At 39.8% G+C, this 16797-nt stretch overlaps 2 protein-coding genes across 9 annotated transcripts in view; both read left to right on the top strand.

Annotated features, from left to right (window-relative positions):
- The first annotated feature begins 3540 nt into the window (after positions 1–3540).
- Positions 3541–16797, top strand: part of LOC118562987 — a 137333-nt gene continuing 124076 nt past the window's right edge. For 3 of the 8 annotated variants that reach the window (XM_036136450.1, XM_036136443.1, XM_036136449.1), the window contains exons 1-3: positions 3831–3931; positions 4254–4294; positions 6520–6869. In XM_036136450.1, coding sequence (XP_035992343.1) covers positions 3860–3931; positions 4254–4294; positions 6520–6869 — 463 coding nt within the window. In that variant the 5' untranslated portion in view covers positions 3831–3859. Of the gene's footprint in view, positions 3806–3830; positions 3951–4253; positions 4295–6519; positions 6870–6960; positions 7125–7286; positions 8734–16797 lie in introns of those variants that run through there. The other 5 variants (XM_036136445.1, XM_036136442.1, XM_036136439.1 and 2 more) reach the window with 5 other exon arrangements.
- On the top strand, positions 10423–15401 carry LOC118556409 (programmed cell death protein 5-like). Its single transcript, XM_036136456.1, has 6 exons — positions 10423–10629; positions 12570–12610; positions 14186–14247; positions 14349–14440; positions 14514–14585; positions 14675–15401. Exons 1-6 carry the CDS (start codon positions 10564–10566, stop codon positions 14720–14722), a joined length of 381 nt encoding a protein of 126 aa, XP_035992349.1. The 5' UTR covers positions 10423–10563; the 3' UTR covers positions 14723–15401.

Below are 16797 nucleotides of genomic sequence, written 5' to 3'. Positions count from 1 at the left end.
GTAGGTTACCATTGCAGAATCTTACCTTTATTTACCAGTTTCACACATTTTAAATTAATTGTGGATTCTCCACACATGTCAAACTATACACACAGGCTTCCCATACATTAACCCGCGCAAATGGATGGAAGAAATGGACCTTTCAAGTGGACACAGCACCTTCCTTTTATCAAGGCAAGTTTACAATCAAGCATTGTGTAACAAGACAATTCAAAGTGCAGTACATGAAAAAAAAGAAAGCAAAGCATTACAGGACAGAGGGAAATATTACAGAGGCTAGCATCAGCTTTGCAACTGTGCAGTATAAGACAGGTTGGACAACATTAACAACACTCAAACTCTAAAAAAAATAAATTTAACATTGATGAAAGGAAAACAGGCTTCTCTCTGGGTGCTCCAGCTTTTCCTAATGTAGTTTTTTTTAATCTGCTGTAAGACTTAAAAGTAATTTGTTTTTTTTTAGGCCAATTTTTACGAATGGCTTGGAGGCACACGAAAAATTTCTTATCAATGTGAGACATTTTAAAAAAGCTACCATCAACAGATGGTAGCCTTTAATGTTGGGTTTCTCTTTGGGTGCTCCGACATTTTCCAAAGTAAAGAAAAACATAATTTCCTCTAATTCCCCCTCAAACTGCCAAAAATTTTTTTAATAAAATGAAAAAAAATAGGTTCTCTCTGGGTGCTCCAGCTTTTCCTAATGTAGATTTTGTTTTAATCTGCTGTAAGACTTAAAAGTAATTGGGTTTTTTTAGGCCAATTTTACGATTGGCTTAAAAGGCACATGAAAAATTTCTTATCAATGTGAGACACTTTAATGTATGGGTTTCTCTTGGGTGCTCCAACATTTTCCACTGTAAAAAAAAATCACTATTTCCTCTCATTCTCCCCTCAAAACTGCCAAAAAACAAAAATGTAATCAGATGAAAAAAAACAGGTTCTCTCTGGGTGCCCCAACTTTTCCTAATGTAATTTTTTTTTTAATCAGCTGTAAGACTTAAAATTTAATGTATGGGTTTTCTCTCTGGGTGCTCCAGACTTTTCCTAATATAATTTTTTTTTAATCAGCTGTAAGACTTAAATGTATTTGTTTTTTTAGGCCAAAAGAAAAACATATTTCCTCTCATTCCCCCTCAAACTGCAAAAAAAAAAAAAAAAAAAAAAATTTAATCAGATTGAAAAAAAACAGGTTCTCTCTGGGTGCTCCAGCTTTTCCTAATGTAAATTTTTTTTAATCAGCTGTAAGACTTAAAAGTATTTTGGTTTTTTGTAGGGCCAATTTTTAAGATTGGCTTAAAAGGCACACAAATGTATTTATTTTTATCAATGTGAGACTTTTTAAAGCTACCATCAACAGATGGTAGTTTTTTAATGTATGGGTTTCTCTTTGGTTGCTTCAACATTTTCCACAGTAAAGAAAAACAACATATTTTCCTCTCATTCCCCCTCAAAACTGCACAAAAAAAAATGTAATCAGATGAAAAAAAACAGGTTCTCTCTGGGTGCTCCAGCTTTCCTACTGTCAATTTTTTTTGATCAGCTGTAAGACTTAAAATTTTAATGTATGGGTTTCTCTTTGGGTGCTCCGACATTTTCCACAGTAAAAAAGCAGCAGCTCGGATTACCCACCCCTTTTTGGAGTCCTTGGAGGGGGTTCTGAAGAGTACCCCTCCTGGGGACTCCCTCGTTTTGCTGGGGGACTTCAACGCTCACGTGGGTAATGAAAGTGGGACCTGGAGAGGCGTAGTTGGAAGGAATGGCCCACCTGATCTGAACTCGAGTGGTGTTCTGTTGTTTGACTTCTGTGCTCGTCATGGATTGTCCATAACGAAAACCTTGTTTCAAGCATAAGGGTGTCCATGCTCTTGCCACCAGGACACCCTAGGCCGTAGTTCAATGATCGACTTTGTTGTTGTTTCATCTGATCTGCGGCCGCATGTCTTGGACACTCGGGTGAAGAGAGGTGCGGAGCTCTCCACCGGCCACCCCCCTGGTGGTGAGCTGGCTCCGATGGTGGGGGAGGAAGCCGGTCAGACCTGGCAGGCCCAAACGCACTGTGAGGGTTTGCTGGGAACATCTGGCAGAGTCCCCCGTGAGACGGAGCTTTAACTCCCACCTCCGGAGAACTTTAAACACGTCCCGAGGGAGGCGGGGGACATTGAGTCTGAATGGACCATGTTTCCGCGCCTCTATTGTTGAGGCGGCTAGTCGGAGCTGTGGCCGCAAGGTTGTCGGTGCATGTCGTGGCGGCAACCCTCGAACACGCTGGTGGATACCAGCGGGTGAGGGAAGCCGTCAAGCTGAAGAAGGAGTCCTAACGGGCTTTATTGGCCTGTGGGACTCTGGAAGCAGCTGATGTGTACCGGCAGTCGAAGCGGCAGGCGGCTCGGCTGGTCGCCGAGGCAAAAACTCGGGCGTTGGAAGAGTTTAGAGAGGCCATGGAGAAGGACTTCCGAACAGCTTTTAAGCGATTCTGGTCCACTATCCGGCGTCTCAGGTGGAGGAAGCAGTGCAGTACCAACCCTGTTTACAGTGTGGGTGGTGTGCTGCTGACCTCGACTTGGGACGTTGTGTTTCGGTGGGCGGAATACTTCAAAGACCTTCTTAATCCCACCAACACATCTTCCATTGCGGAAGCAGAGCCTGAGGACTCTGGGTCGGGTTCTCCCACCGCTGGTGCTGAGGTCACTGAGGTGGTTGAAAAGCTCCTCGGTGGCAAGGCCCCGGGGGTGGATGAGATTCGCCCTGAGTACCTTAAGGCTCTGGATGTTGTGGGGCTGTGTTGGTTAACGCGGCTCTGCAACATTGCGTGAACATCGGGGGTAGTTCCCCTGGATTGGCAGACTGGGGTGGTGGTCCCCCTATTTTAAAAAGGGTGTGTTCCAACTGCAGAGGAATCACACTCTAAAGCCTCCCTCGTAAGGTCTATTCTGGGAAAGGAAAGGAAATTACATTACCAAACATTCCCAAGTTAAGATGTTAAGGTGCTGATGGACTTGTGTCAAAAAATACCTGACTGCTGATTGTATCAGAAGATGCTTTTAGAAAGGTTTAAGCATGTGCACACTTATTCAAGTATGTGTCATCCCTAAACTCTTGCCTGCTGCTGGATTCTTTTCTAAGTCTGGTCTTTCGTTCTAAAATAAACAACTAAACTCATTCACTGTTGCCATTTTCTCCTATCTTTTTTTTTTATGTCTGACTCAACCGTTTGCATCTGTGTGCATCTGTTTGACATAAACACATCTAAGCTGCCAGTGTTGTGACTCTGAGAGGATTTATAAATTAATCTGATTGGGTGAAAATGACAGAAGAAGTGTTTAAATGGCTATGGGTGGACAGAGCTGTGACTTGTGGGCAATAACGGAGCAGATCGGCACTTTTTTTAATGACACATAGGGGGCGGCAGGGGTAAAAATAAATAAATAAATAAATAAATAAATAAATAAATAAATAAATAAATAAATAAATCTGCGCCCCAATAGCGCTCACTGTATGCAATTACACTTTCCTGCAATTTTGATAAGTGTGGTGACCCAGCGCCCCCTATTGAGAAGCCTCCAAATAGACATCATTTTATATTTGTCTTCTTTTAAGATGAAGCAAAGAACAATATATGTTTTAGAGTCGATATTGAGTTTTGTTTTGAAATTACTAGTTGTTTTGCGTTCTGATCTTCTCTCTGTGTTCCATTGCTTTCGCCTGAGCCCTGGATCTTTCTCCTTTTTTGTTGTTGTTGTTGATTACTTTCCCCTGCGGTGGTTCAGTTGTTGCTTCTGTCTTGAGAGGAACGTGTGCTACTATGGTACGATGCCCTCCGTCATGTTTAATTTATAGGTTTACAGTTGTTTAACCAACAATGGCGGACAAATTGAAATCAGAGGCGCTTAGGAAGCAGAGCACGGCAGAGCAACAGGAAGGGCATCTCGGGGTGAGGCTGGACTGGAGCGGTAATAACAGCGGGTGTTAATTTTACTAAAAGACATTTAAATATATTTGTTTGATGATAATCGCAATGGTAAAAAGCATAGTTGACCAAATTGCCATTCAGCCCCTTATGTCCATTCTATCCTGGATGCTAGGGATGCTTGGGGATTTCTTAGATTCCCAAGTAGAATTATTTTGTTTGAGAATGTTTCTTCTTGGGGGAAAAACTTTATTTTCTGTAAAAAGTAGTCTTAAATAAACATTTGCCACAAGCAAGCAGAACAGAATATACAATTTCAGGTGACCTTACTGTCTAATCTCTTCAGGATCCTTCAAATAATCAGCGAGATGAGAAACCCAAGGAAAGGTGAGAAGTCATTCAACAGAACCAACATGTCTATTACATAACATGTCACTAATCTGGATGCATTACTAGTATTATAACATTTGTTTTTTGGTCTGGGTTTTGCTTTCTTGAAATAAGTTTGTCTGGCTTTGACAACAGCATAGCCTATAGACAATATAAAAACTGTGTTTTTTTTTTTGTTTTTTTTTTTTTTGTTTTTTACATTTTGCATTTAACGTGATGCTTGTAACTCGTCCTGAAACGGAACCCTTCTTATTTATTTTTTTCCCACAGCAATGTCTTGGTAACATTCATGTTAACCTCATTGTAACTTCTCAAAAAAATTGCATTTTAATGAAGACAATGTCTGATCAAACATACACATGCCCCAAAAGCCATAAAGTCAAACTGGGTTTAAAAAAAAAAAGGCACTGTGGACAGGAACATGCTTCCGTGTGCTTTGCCTGTAGGTTACCATTGCAGAATCTTACCTTTATTTACCAGTTTCACACATTTTAAATTAATTGTGGATTCTCCACACATTGTCAAAGCTATACACACAGGCTTAAACATATACATGCACCCGCGCTAATATTTGGATGGATGTCTCTTAGTAAGTGGCACCTCTATCACATGCTTTTTGAAAGGCAAGGCAAGTTTATTTATAAAGCACTTTTCAGTAACAAGACAATTCAAAGTGCTGTACATGAAAAAAACAGAGGAAAGCAAAGCATTACAGAGACAGAGGGAAATATTACAGAGGCTAGCACATCGCATTGGAACAGTAGCAGCAGGTCTGATGCAGTATAAGACAGGTTGGACAACATTAACAACACTCAAGGCAACTCTAAACAAATGTGTTTTTAACATTGATTTAAAGGAACTCAGGCTTTCCGCACTTTTACAGTCTTCTGGGAGTCTGTCCTAGATAAGTGGAGCATAGGAACTAAATGCTGCTTTTCTGTGTTTGTTCTGGTTCTAGGTATGCAGAATAGGCTGGAGCCAGGAGACCTGACTGGTCTGGAGGGTTGATACACTGATAACAAGTCTGTGATGTATTTAGGTGCTAAGCCATTCAGGGATTTATAGACTAACAAAAGTATTTTAAAGTCTATTCTCTGAGATACAGGGAGCCAGTGTAAGGACTTTAGAACTGGGGTGATGTGCTCTACTTTCTTAGTCTTAGTGAGGACCCGGGCAGCAGTGTTCTGGATCAGCTGCAGCTGTCTGATCAGCTTTTTTGGCAGATATGTGAATTGTTGCAATAATCAATTGGACTAAAAAGAAACATCAGCAAGCTTCTGACATAGGTCGAGCTCAGTATTTAGCCACTCTTCTTGACCGAATTGTTGGGGTTGATTTAAATTGGTTGGCTTACTGGCACAGAGCTGTCTTTCTGGCAGAGTATGAATATTTTTGTGTAACACGGTGTGTCAATTCCAAACAAAACTTTGATGTTTGTTTGGGATGATTGTCCTGGTTTAACATCCACTTCCAGTTTCAACCATCTTCCCCCCGAACTCTCAGCCTCAGACGAAAGGAAATTGGTTAGGAGGTTCAGAAAAACCCAGGAACCACTATGGCTCAAGCCATCCACAATGAAACTAGTTTTACTATGAACTGAAAGGGTGTCAACAAAGAAGAAACTCAACTGAGCTTTGAAGCACAAATGAGCCAGCTTCCTTCTGGAGAAACAGTTTATGGCCTGACAAACACAGATCGAGCTAACTGCTCATGGAGACAAGAAATATGTTTGTTTGCAGGTATCCGTGCAACCCTTTTTCTCAGATCAGAGGGACTTTGCAGGATCATGCATTGCCTTTGCTCTTAATAATGCAGCTTTTGCAGCTATCTTGGCACAGGAACTCATCATCACATTTCACTCGTTCTGTAATCCCATATTACGCTTCACGGTTTGCACTGGTTACTGGTTTGTGAATGCCTCCGGAGGTGCATCAGGGGCATAATATTTGTGGAGGGACTTCAAACCCCTATCAGGACCATTCAGTTGATTGCAAGGTGTAACAAACACCTGTAGATCTGAAAGGGGCTCCAGTTTCAACAGTGTGTAAACAAAAAAAGAAAAGAAAATCAATGCTTATTTTAAAAATTCATTGACTCTCACACACCGACACACACACTCACTGATGCCAGTCAATTACCGATGCTCCCAATAGGAACTTGTTATATGTGAAAAGCACAAATGTTCACTGTGGCTATTTCTCCCATTCCAACCTCTCCCACAGAATAGGCAAGACCAAAGAGCTGTCAGGAGACATCCGGGACCAGATAGTGAATCTGCACAAAGCTGGAATGGGCTACAGGACCATCAGCAAGAAGCTTGATGTGAAGGTGCCCACTGTCGGTGCGATTATTCGAAAATGGAAGAAATATAAAGTGACCATCAATCGCCCTCGGTCCGGAGCTCCATGCAAAATCTTGCCTGAGGGGATGAGGATGATCATAAGAAAGGTGATGGATCAGCCCTCAACTACGCGGGAGGAGCTTGTTAATGATCTGATGGCTGTTGGGACCACAGTCACCAAACACACCGTTGGTAACACGCTACGCCGCCTTGGCTATCAGTTTAAGAAAGGTAAATACTAATGTTTTTTCGCTTAACTGTCCGGTTATGCCATATCTTTCTGTGTAAACTGAGGGTTTCTCTATTTCATGTCGTTTACCAGATTCTCTCTCAAGAGAGCACAGATCGTTCAGCTCATCGTTCGGTGAGTCTGCAAGCAGTCCAGACCATTCCCTCTCCTCCCTCTTCTCACCCAGTTCCCGTCACTGGATCTATGAAGACCACCCTAACAGGAAGGTGCATGATGATGATGATGATGAACCCATAGTGAGTGCATTCTTTTTTCTTTGAAATAAAGCTGTATGTGAAGACTCTACTACTTTCTTTTATAGAAAGAGCATTTCTTTAGTTCTTCTGAGCTGCCAGCTAATAAACCTCCTGTTTGTTTCCCCCTAACCCCGCCCCTGTCTCCTGGCCCGTCTGTCATAGATGAGAAGTGACGGTTCTGACCCCGAGGAAGAAACAGAGGAAAATGTGAAAGGTGCAGATCAAGTGGCAAACATGGAGGAAGAGAAACATAAACCTTCCAGTTGACACACACACAGCAGAAGCAGTTGCACGCGGCGAACAGAAATTCCTCCTTGTTTTAAGTCTCGTGTTTTACACATCAGGGCATAATGAAAAATATCTGGTCATTACTCATCATGTGCTGCTTGTCTGAGGTGCCACCGCAGCATTGGAATCAGCTTCAGGCCTGGTCTTTGAGCCATTGCAGCAGCTTGATATTTATTCTCTTTCTACAGTTCCTTTGTAGATATGATGTTGTGTTGGGAGAACGTTATATTTCATGGCCCACTTCAGCTGTCAGACAATGTTTTGGTCATGGAGTCAAGTTCATGGCAGAGTTAATGGCTGCTATGTACCCAGGAACTGTGGTGGCAAAACAAGCCCAAATGATTAACTCTCCACTACTGTGCGTGTTAGAAAGTATGAGGTACTTATGCTGATATGCTCTGTTTGTTTTTTTATACAAAGAGTTGTGAATGTGGCTCATTTTGGTGCAGCTTGGCAAACCTGGGTTGTGCTCACATGTTCTTCTGAAGATGATTTCTCCTTGCAACCCTTCCAGACAATCTACGTTTAGTTCATATTTTCGCTGCACTGTCATGCACTTTAACAATTATTAAGCTAACTGATGTCTGTAAAGTATACCATGGAGCTTTTTCATTTCTTTTTGTTTATATTAGCGATTGCTTTGGCACATTTCACAGCCTGACCTTGAGAGGATTTCGCTTAGGAGTCCGCTGCAGGAAAGATTAACAACGGTCTTAAAGCTTCTCCCCTGAATAATGTGAAACAGGCTAAAATCCACATCTGTATGCTCCTACATTTATAGAGGCGCTCCTACAGGGTTATGATGGTTGAATCATGAGCAGCTGGCTGCTACTTTCCTCCATAAATGTTATGGTTTCTGTAGGAAGGGTTTACTTGTTGAGAGCTTCTCCATTACAGTATACAGTAAATTGAAATATCTGTAAGGAGCTTCCTAAGGAGACAATTAGCATGGTTGAGATGACATGTTTCATGAATTGGCACTTTATAAATAAAATTGAATTGAATTGTTATTACTGTTATGTTGTTTTAATATTGTTGTGATGAAGGAGAGCCACATGTTTCTTTAGGAATGATCAACTGTTGCTGTTCCATCTTTTTCGGATACAACAGCTTCCTCTGCATCAGATGTCCTCATGAAATGTCACCGCACACCTCCTCTACAGATTAGGTACTTAAAATGTCCAAAGTCCATATGTACATGTTACATTGTGTGTTATTGTTTACTTTCCAACTGGTATTTAGCTCTCTTAATTTCATCTTAAAGACAAATATGTGGATATTTGTCTATATCCTGTGTTGTTCAATGAAAATACTTGCTGCAGTAAAGGTGTTTTTGTATTGAGTATACATATATGCATCTCTTTGCGTGATGATTTTAATGTAAAAGACAATGACACAAAAGGTGGAAAGAATAAAAAGGCAAGATTTTGCCAGGAAAGAAGCTTTACTCAATAACATTCATACAGCGTTGATGTGGGCGTTTCTGATGCATGTAAATTCACACAAACTGCAAACTGTAGCATTTTCCACAGAGAGCAATTTGTCTGTACATCGACTTTAAATATATGTGATAATACATTATCTTGGCAACAAGCTTCCCAGAAACCTATATTCTTTTTAAAAAATTATCTTTTTTACCAATCTGTCCTTTTTATCAGCAGCTGATAAAAAAATCTGATTTATTATGCCAAAGAGGATGGAAAAAGCAACAAGCACAACTGCAACTTGTCCTCCAGCAGGTTTATCTTTAAGAGCCGAGTACGCCTGAGAAAAATCAGTGAGAATAAGGACAGATCCATACAGCTGAAATCATAAGGAACTCCGACAGCTGTGGAGTTATATTACTCTTGAAATGTCATCAGTTGTAGTTGAGCATGGGAGTCCTTCTAACAGCAAACATATGGCATGAATGAGTGACATCTTGTCTACATCCATCCATTCATACATCCAACCCGGATAAGCGGAACTTCTCTTCAAGTTCAAGAATTTATTAACAGAAATAAGTAAACATCCAGAGAACTCCACTATGGAATGTTATTTATCTGAATGAACACTATATTTCAATCAACAAATCCTGTCTACTAGGCTAGTGAAACCTAACTAAACTACTAAGCAAAATTAAGATAAAAATAGAAGCTATAATATGGAACTATGTACACAAAAGAAACAAAAAGACAAAATATTTGATAACCATCATCAGAATGATTCAGTGAATCCTGCTTCTCAGGAGATATAAATTGGAGAACCAAAGTTCATCATGGAGAACCAAAGTTTAGAACATTTGGTGTGTGTTTCACAATGCAAATTTGAGTTATATAAAAAGTTGTTCGAGGAAATAAAATTTTAAAGAATGATTTGCTCAGAAAAAATCAATAACCTTTAGGAAACTTGATGTTTTAAATTAATGTGATTATTTCTCCAGGAATAATTCAGACTCAAATCGGTAATTTAGGACGCTAGAGAGCGCTGTAAACGGACGATAGGCCGGAAATGACGTTTCTAGCCACTTCCTGTGGCCATTGTTTACATTAGCTGGAGATAATCCTGAAGTTACACAAACACGATTAAATCGACATTAATCTTCCATATGAATGCTATAATAACGCTCGTAGCACTCTGAACAATGGTAGAGCTAACGAGGACAAGTTTTATGTTTAAAACAGACCGTAGTTACGGGAGACCAATAGCTGTATACTAGTTCTATGCTGTTCCTTTTATTTATCATCAATTCTACTGTAGGTTTGCAGCAGACAACATAAATTGTGACCGTTAAGGGTGCACAAAGGTTAAATGTGAAAACCAACATCATCTGAAGCGAGATTGATTTATACGAAAACTGTCCAGCAGCTTTATTGATAGTTTTTGCTTTGAGATCGACATTCGGTTCACACTTCTTTCCAGTAGGTGGCGGTAATGCGCCTTTAAGTTGTTTGCCAACCGCCACTAAAAATTCCAAAGGAAAAAGAAGGGCGATCATTCCTCCCTCCTCTGTTTTCGATTGATTTCCCCTGAACTCAGTGTCTCTCTTCCTCTGTCGTCGATTATCCTGCCCTGTGCTAGTAGGTAGGGCCTTGCCTCCGCTTGGTGAGAAGTGCTCGTTTCGGATCTCATCCCGTTTAATACCCGAAGGTCTACGTTACTGTTAGCCGCGATGGCAGACGAAGAATTAGAGGCGATAAGGCGGCAGAGAATGGCGGAGCTGCAGACGAAGCACGCGGTAAGAAGCGAACAGGAGCAGGAAACGTGTCGCAGGCCGCCGTATAAGGAGGTGCTGGGAGTCAGTCAGCTTGGTGCTAGCATTGTAGCCACTCCGGACAACAGTGTGTGATTTATTAGAAGCTAAGGATATAAGATACAAAATCACATAAATAAACATTGCCCCCCCCCCCCCCCCCACACACACACACACACACACACACACACACATACACTGAGCAAACATGCAAACATGTCAGCGCTAGCTTTTGTGTTGTGTCAGCGCACACCCCCCTGACATCTGAAACTGCAATGAAACTAGACGACTTGCAAAAAATAGCTCCTCTTTCCGTCTATTTACACACTATTAATATATGACTAATAGGTATTTAACTACTAGATTTACGTCGGCAAAGTGCTCGCTTATATATTAAAGAAGCAATCACCACGCCCGTCAACAGATATCGAGCCACACTTTTCTGTTAAATCTGCCAAAGTCACATTAATTAACAATATATAATATTTGCCACCTGTTAGAATAGCATGTTGTGGTCTGTTTTCCTATTTGGTTCGCTGTTCTGTTGCAAACCATGACTTAGTGAGGATACAATCTACCAAAATGCGCTTTTCACACACAACACAGGAGTTTTCAGTCCATCCCTTTGCATGTCTCCTGTTTTATTGTGTTTTTATTGGCATTATGGCAGCAGCAAACATGGTTACGCCGTATCTGTTAGAACAATGAATGGATCATAGGAAAATATGGCAACACTAACCACCATGGAAAGCTGCTGGGGTCAGACTGGAATGGTCAGTTTTCTTCCTTAAACACCCTAAGCAACCATTTTGAGCCATGTTTTTAGAAAAAAAAAAAACATCCAGAATCTTTTGTTTCATTATGAACTCCCATTTTTTTTAAGTCCCATCGACTAAAATGTTCATCAGTTTCTGGATTATGGGATCATATGTTAAATAAATACATTTTCCCACTGTGTTGCATATTAAATATGTATAGAAATAGATGATATCAAAGAGAGATTTTTATGACTGATGTCTTTGTTTTTTTCTCTTTAACATTTATCAAGTATACAATTATGAGCAGTTATAAATAAGGGGGAGCATCCTGTAAAGTGGTTATTGGGGTTTAGAAAGTATTTTAAAAATATTTATTTATTGCATCCAAACTGAACACTCACACTTTATCAATTTGCTAAATTAGTCACCAACAACCGTGTTTTTTAATGCACTTTGTTTTCATTTTGGTGAAAATAAGATAAAGCTTAAGGACAGATGCATCAAAGGTAGGGCTGTACGATTTTGCAAAAAATCTAAATTGCGATATATTTCAACCATAATTGCGATTTTATTTTTACTTTTCTCTGCATTAACGACAAGCAGCAAAAATGTCCTGTAGATAAAGATGCTTGTAAACGAGGACTATTTAAAATAAGAAATTTAACTTATTTTTTATTAATCAGAATATTATTATTTAAGAGAATATCATTTAATTGTGTTGGACATCAATCGTTGTTGATCAAAAAGTGCAAACAAGTCTATGTATTACACAGTTTGTTCAGTACTTAATGCTAAAGTGAGATTCCTGAAAGTTTCTGGTAAAAAAACCGTATAAAACAAGAAATAAAACTAGATTATCTCACTGCTGCAACTGTCTTCCCTTCCATGTGGAGGTAAACCCACTTTAAACATATTACTGACACCTAAACTTAAAGGACGTGTCTTATCCATTAATTGTTACATAACCAAAAATTGCAGACCTCTGGGATTTGGAAATCGCATCTTTTAAATGTGTGATTATATTGCAAAGACGATTAATTGTCCAGCCCTGATCAAAAGGCTCCAATTCAAATTTTCCATTGGATTAAACACGAACGGCTCACACTTTGTCATTTTAGTGCATAATCAATAGAGTAAAACTGACTTTGCTGTGTTGTCTGTTTTTAGGATGCTTCAAACAATCAGCAGGGCGAAGAAGCTAAACAAAGGTAAGGTGCCTGGAGTATTTAAAATCATGAAGATAAGATGAATAGATTTTTTTTATTCGGTCCTACTGAACCTTCCCCACAAACGAGGCAGTTGGGTTGTGGTGCGGATCAAGGCAGCACAGAATAAAAAACTTAAACTATTGGTCATGATAACGTGTCTACAGTATGGAACGGCTTATTTCTCTCAGCAGTGGCCATAATGCAGCGTTTTATACTATCAATTTAATTTGTCAATTAAAAGTCAAACCCTCTGCTAAAGTTTGAAGGTAGAGTCTGTGATTTTTCCAGAAGTTCCCTCAAGTCACTTTTTGAATAACAAGCGCATGCACAAGACCATCTTACCTGCTTTTCTGCTCCTCAGGGGGATTGTGTGAAAAAGAAAAAAAAAAACTCCCAAATCCACTCTGGTCTTATTTCTTTCTACCGAGGCCTTCCTCTTCTTCTCATAAACCTGTACGCGGTTCACTTCTTGCGACTCTCAGCCATGTTCAAAGCCGTTCATTGCAGCGGAGCTACAATGAACGGCTAACACCGAAGTTAACCGCTAAGCTAACCGGATACATAAACACTAGAAGTGCGCAGCCAGCAAGCGGAAACCAGGAAGGAAAGAGCACAGACTCTGGCGTTACGTGAGCGCATCAGAATGACTGCCATGTGGGACAACCAATAGATAAGGTGATACCCCTGGGACTTGAGGGACAGAGGATGGTAAGAGCAGGACCAGAACTCTGACCACTCTGATTGGTCAGAGTTTTTACAGGCCTGCAGCTTTCACAGAGATCAAATTCTTTTACCTCCTTTTATATGTAATGTGTTGACTACTGTCAGGATGGAAGGACCATTTCACTCAGTATAAAAAAATGTTTCTGAACAGAAAAACCAACTGTAGCTTTAAGTTTAACCAAAGTCTTTTTACATTTACTGCACTCTGATCTAAGGTGTCCAGCACAAACTAAAGGTTGTTTGAGCCCGACCAGCCCACATGTGGGAAATCCACACTTTTTTGTTAGACCAAATTTCATTTTATGAAATGAAAAACACATTTGACACAGTTTTGTCACATAGGGCCAAATTATGCCATGTAACAGTTGCAATAGTGGTGCCACTGTAAAAATTATTTTTATGTTTTACTGTTACACAGGTAACACAAAATGTGCATTTATACTTCATAACCATGGAGCTGTACTTGATTTATATAAGGTATGTACTTTCAGATGGAAGAAACTCAAACTTAAATTAATAACTATTGTACGTTGGGTATGCAGGGTGCAGGTCTTTGTCAAGTATCAGGTTAAAATTTGGTAAAGGTAACCAAAAAGCCCAAAGAGAATCTCGATCCAGACATCCCTTGTTTCAACATTTCTCAGTTTCTGTAACTCCTCTGAATATTCAGCAGAAAAAGTTTATTTAAAAAAAAATGGTATTGAGTAATTTTGAAAATTGGATAATATTTGTGTGTGTCAGACTAGGTGTTTGATGTATTTATGCTTATAAAACTATTTCCATGGTGTTTATTTATTTTTTTAATCAGTTGAGCGAATGTGGTAATGTTTTTTTTCTTATTTATTTATTTAGAGAAACAGAGATGAGGAACTCGATATTGGCTCAAGTCCTGGACCAGTCTGCTCGGGCACGATGTAAGCACTCTCTCTCTATTTAGATTTTGCATAAATATGCATATTGTGCAGAGGCATCCATTTTAAAGGAATATATAGTAATAAAGTTAAAATTTTTTCAGTAAGCAATCTTGCGTTGGTGAAGCCAGAAAAGGCAAATGCGGTCGAAAACTATCTCATTCAGATGGCTCGATTTGGAAAGCTAGGAGGAAAGGTAAAATAACATTAAGCCGCACGCTTCATCCGCTCCGCGGGAGAATCACGAGTTAACCTTTCTCTTTCCACAGATTACTGAGTCGGGCTTAATCGAGATCTTAGAAAAAGTCAGCCAGCAAACGGAGAAAAAGACCACGGTTACTGTAAGTTCCTCTGAATTGTCGTCCATGGTTGATTCAGTTTCTGTTCTTAGTATCTCACGCGTCTCCTGCGCTTTATTCCTGGCTGGCAGTTCAACAGACGGAGGGTGATGGACTCAGACGACGAGGATGATTACTGAGTTTTTGACAGAAGCCCTGGAACGAGGCAGGAAAATCCAGGAGGTGATCTGCGTTGCCAGGACTCTGCAAGGACCTCTGACTTGCATATTCTAACAAATTCCTGGGATGCCACACAACCTTCTCTGTGTCCTTGGAACGGAGACACCAAAACTGAAGAACAAGGACGTTCGGTTAATATTTTGCTGTGTAGAGGGTGATAAAAAAAACAAAAACAAAAAAAACGTGTTCACGAAGGTTTTGTCTTCTCATACGAGTTGCTACAAATTTGTACAGCTTGTGTTGTTCTCATGATAGCTGGTGGCTCTGTTTAACTCCTCCACAGCAGCTCTTTTGTTCCCCCCCTCCTCACGGTTAAAGTCAATTTTGCAAACATAAAAGGCAAGGCGTATTCTTTTTTTTTTTTTTTTTGATTCAGAGTCAACTGGCTTTGAAAGTGGCTCTTACGTAGTTTCCTTGTTGCTGACTTGTTTTTCTAAAGTTTTCATTAAAAACAATTTTAAAAAGCCTTAAACCTTGCTTATTATCTTCCCTCATACCCATTGTTCAGTTTCCTTTAGTTATGCAGAAGTTACAACCATTAGGTTTTCAAGTTTGAATTTAAGTTCTGAAGTCAACAGCATGCCAATGTATCCAAATGCTGTTAAAAAAATAAAATAAAAATAAAAAACACATTGAAAAAATGTCATTGACTATTTCATCTCCTTGTAATTTCCTAGATTAAAAAGCCATGCTTTGTTTTATAAATCATGTTAAACATGCAAGCCATGTAAAGAAATGTGACGGCGTTAAAAAAAGGCATGTAAAGAAGCAGCTGCATGGTTACATGATACTGAATCACAAGAGTTATCACTTATGTAACTAATACAAAATTATTGGATAAAATGCCATTTAAAGTATTTGTAAATTTAAAGATTAGCAAAAGGCTTTTTTTCAGTATTTCAAAAAGTTCAACAATCATTAGTGATGTGTTTTATTAGATTGGTCTATTTTAAGAAAAGACCAATAAAAAATAATTGATGTGGCCTACATAATCATGGGGATGGCTATTGACTACAATTGTCCAGCAGCCTCCACAAGAAGAAGAGTCCTCAAAAAGCCATTTCTGAAGAAGCAGCCTGTCCATAGAGTGTTGCGCCGAAACACATTAATGGAAAGGGCTTGACCTCGAACTCTCCAAGTTCTGGGGACATAACTAAAGGTGGACTGTGACTGGAGCCGGTGCTTTAAGCCCCACCATGCACAAAAGCATCTTACCTGGATTAAGGAATAAAAGGATTGAGCTGTTACTCAGAGGTCAAATGTCGTTTTTGGATTAAAAGGAATTTTGCATTTCCTTTGCAAATCAAAGATTCCAGTGGCTGTGATGTTACCACAGTCAGTGATGATTTGGGGGAGCCATATCATCAGCTGGTGCATGTCCTCTGGGTTTTATCTAGTCCAAAAAAGGGCAGCCATAAGCGCTGCACAATATATTGTGAATTTATCATCATCACAATATCAGTATGTGTAAAATACATATTGCAAAGAACTGTTTAGAGTACCATACTATGCTATGTTTAGCCAGTTGGACAGAGTTTCACAGCAACGGATCCTCACACTGGGCACAAATGACATAGCCTAAAATGTTAAAGGTCACAGAGTGTCAGAATCACATAAAAAGTATATAGTATTTACATTTGGTTTGGTCATTTTAATATTTACCATTATGACTTTTGCGAGGTTTTCCAATATCGTCCAGCCCGAGCAGCCATCCATCATTTCATTTTGAATCGTTTCCTGCTTCCTTCTGCTGAAAAGCTTTTATGGAGATGCTGATTTTCTTTTCCAGTGGGACTTGGCACCTGCATACACTGTACATGATTGGCCTAAATTAAACCTCATAGACGTATAGGGCATTACTAAGAGGAAGACGGCTGACATGAAACCCAACACTGCAGAAGAGATAAGCGACACAACCTACCTGGGCATCCTAAACACCTCTGCAGTGCCACAGACTGACATCCTCCATGCCGCGCCGCACTGATGCAGTAATCTATGCCAAAGGAGCCCTTAGTTCTGTTTTAAAATATGTTTC

The sequence above is a fragment of the Fundulus heteroclitus genome, chromosome 4 (genome assembly GCF_011125445.2).
Source record: "Fundulus heteroclitus isolate FHET01 chromosome 4, MU-UCD_Fhet_4.1, whole genome shotgun sequence".
NCBI lineage: Eukaryota > Metazoa > Chordata > Actinopteri > Cyprinodontiformes > Fundulidae > Fundulus > Fundulus heteroclitus.
The sequence above is the reverse complement of the archived record's forward strand: the minus strand, read 5'-3'. Positions and strand labels throughout refer to the sequence as shown.

Coding starts and splice junctions, on each gene's coding strand:
- LOC118556409 (XM_036136456.1), top strand. CDS start 10,564: ATGGCAGACGAAGAATTAGAGGCGATAAGGCGGCAGAGAATGGCGGAG. Junction 14,248..14,348: donor CCAGTCTGCTCGGGCACGAT/GTAAGCACTCTC, acceptor AAATTTTTTCAG/TAAGCAATCTTGCGTTGGTG. Junction 14,586..14,674: donor AGAAAAAGACCACGGTTACT/GTAAGTTCCTCT, acceptor CCTGGCTGGCAG/TTCAACAGACGGAGGGTGAT.